Source organism: Fulmarus glacialis, unplaced genomic scaffold (assembly GCF_000690835.1).
Source record: "Fulmarus glacialis isolate BGI_N327 unplaced genomic scaffold, ASM69083v1 scaffold6610, whole genome shotgun sequence".
Taxonomy (NCBI): Eukaryota; Metazoa; Chordata; class Aves; order Procellariiformes; family Procellariidae; genus Fulmarus; species Fulmarus glacialis.
This window is the reverse complement of record NW_009189466.1, coordinates 36782-39164: the sequence shown is the minus strand read 5'-3', so window position 1 is coordinate 39164 and position 2383 is coordinate 36782. Positions and strand designations below refer to the sequence as shown.

At 57.4% G+C, this 2383-nt stretch overlaps 1 protein-coding gene across 1 annotated transcript in view; it reads right to left on the bottom strand.

Annotated features, from left to right (window-relative positions):
- AGRN (agrin) overlaps positions 1-2383 on the bottom strand; it is a gene marked incomplete at its 5' end in the record, with an annotated part of 43824 nt that overhangs the window by 6375 nt on the left and 35066 nt on the right. The window contains 3 exons of the mRNA XM_009582104.1: positions 295-318; positions 1249-1336; positions 2068-2257. Of these exons, the coding sequence (XP_009580399.1) occupies positions 295-318; positions 1249-1336; positions 2068-2257 (302 nt within the window). The remainder of the gene's footprint in view (positions 1-294; positions 319-1248; positions 1337-2067; positions 2258-2383) is intronic.

The following is a 2383-nucleotide window of genomic DNA, read 5'->3' as shown; positions in this document are numbered from 1 at the left end:
TAAGTTGCAGCACGCTGCTAGGACAATGTCTGACTGCAGCAGAGCCAGGCAGCGTAGCTCCTGCTGCATCTTGGCTGCGTTTGGGCCCCTGTACAGCTGCCAGAGCTGCAGTCAGTACCTGCGTCCTCCTCGCCCTGCCCATGGCAGACCCCTGGGACAGTGCCCGTATTCCCCCTCCCACACTTGCCCTGCGCTCCCCTGCGGGTGGGCTGGCGGTCGGGGTGGCAATGGGAGACGTGGTGGAGGGCAGACGGCTGCAGGGGGGAGCTGGGCAGCGGGGAGGACTGTACTTACGCGGGGATCTCATTGGTCAGGTGGCTTGAAAACAAAGAAACAAGGACGTTGAGAAGAGACGGACAGACAGAGACCAACAAACAACAGCTCAACACAGACACCCTCCCCAGGGAGGGTTTAGGGCAGCAGAGAATCTGAGGGTGTAAGAGGGAGATGAACAGAGCCTTATCCAATCCCCTGTCCCAGTGCCATGGAGCTGGGAATTAACCATGGGGGTTGTCGGAGCATAGAGCTGAGGAAGGGTACTGAGAGTCTCCTGTAGGAGAAATATCCAGCCCAGAGGCTGAAGAGGACCTCAGTCAGCAGCTGTGTACCCGGCTCTGCTTATCTTGAGAGAGAAGCCCCAGGAACCAGTACAGCCACAGAGACCACAGGGTCCAAACACATACCCCTAGCCCATGGGGTCAGGGTCGAGCAGATGCTGGAGGCTAGGCAGGTCCCGCAGCAGCGACAGCCCGTCCCTGCTGGCAGAACCGACCCTTGCTGCACAAACAGCCAGGGAGACAAAGGAGCTGGCAAACAAGCGTGAATTAAACCAGAGGCAGAGCTACCTCTCCCCTCAGCTCACCCAGCCCACAACCCATTCCTGAGCACGTGGGCAAAGAAAGGCACCGACCAGGAGCAAGGCACGGGCCACATTAACCATCTTCATGGGGTGCACTCAGCCAGCGCCATCCCACTCCCACACCAGACTACGCTAACCTAGAAGGTGGCCCACACGCTGCAGAATGAGAGCACCCAGACCTGAAGTTGGCCAGATGCTGCTGTTGTGGGGAAAGCCCTCTGCCAGCAAGGCAGCTTTAGAGGTAAGGGCTGGAAGCGATTGCTCATGGCCCCAGTTTGGCTTGCCCCTCTTTGAGCACTGCACTTGGACTTCTTCGACCCTAGCTCTTCCTCCTGCTAACAGCCCTAACTCCTTGTTTTGATCTTGGTTCAGCTCAGCAGCCAAGTTACCTCTTTGTCACGGCATTGTGGTACTCCATATATGTCCTACCATCAAAAGCAATGGCCTCTGCATCTCCAGCAGCCTTCTCAATGATCACTGGAGGTGGGAAAAAGAAGAGCTGTCAGGCAACGTAGCATGGCCTGTCCGTCCTTGGAGACTAGGAAAATCCCCCTTTACACTGAGCATTCATTACAGGACGAAGGCATGCACAAACCTGCCATTCCTTGGGGCATGTATGTCAGCACTGTGGCACTCTAAGCAAGCCCCTGGAAAGTTTTGCTGTGGCTTTAAAGCCCGTGAGTTTGGACCATCTCCCTGTTTTGCAGCCAACTGTCATGAGATCTGCAGCCTTGCTGGTTTCCTGGCTGAAGCTGGGGAGGAACCTGGACTCGGTGATGGCCCAAGTGCTCATCTCAGGGAGGTAGCAGGAAAGAAACCCTGATCTGCTACGGCACCAAACCACGTTTCCCTGCCCCAGACTGCTTCAAGTGAGTATAGCAACACAAGACAGGGTCGGAGTGCACTGACAGGAGGAGGTGACAGGGCTGGGTTATCTACCTGTGGGCAGCGGCATTTGCCCTGCCATGTGCAGTGTAATGCCTGCATTTCTGATAAATGGCATTGCCTCGACTTCACGGTGCCAGCCTGCAAATGCCACAGCTTGTTTCCGCTGGATCCCTCCCAGCTGCCACAACAAGGGCAAGACCTCAGGCTTGGCCTAAGCGGTGCGCTGTCCTGCTGCCACCAGCTAATCATCGAAACAGTTTCATTGCCGCGTCTGGCTAGTGGGTAAGGGTCCATGTCCAGCCCTCCCCTGGCAGTCTCACCTTTCTCACAGTGAGCCCCGGAGAAGCCCCTCTGGCAGGCACACTCGTAGCTCTCTAGCCGGGGGCTGCAAGTGCCTCCGTTCTGGCAGGGATTGGGTTTCTGGGTACAGGGGTGGCCTCGGAAGGGGGAGATCTCAATGGCACTGCGGATGTTCTGCTCCTTCAGCACAGGCACCCCCTTGACGGAGATCTGACAGATGCAAGCAAGAGGAAGCACAACAGTCAGCCTTCACCACCCCAGCTCTCTGCGGGGCCGGTGGGGGGACAGAGGCCAGCACCCTCAGGGGAAAGAGGGAGATGGGGACACCGCCCCCAA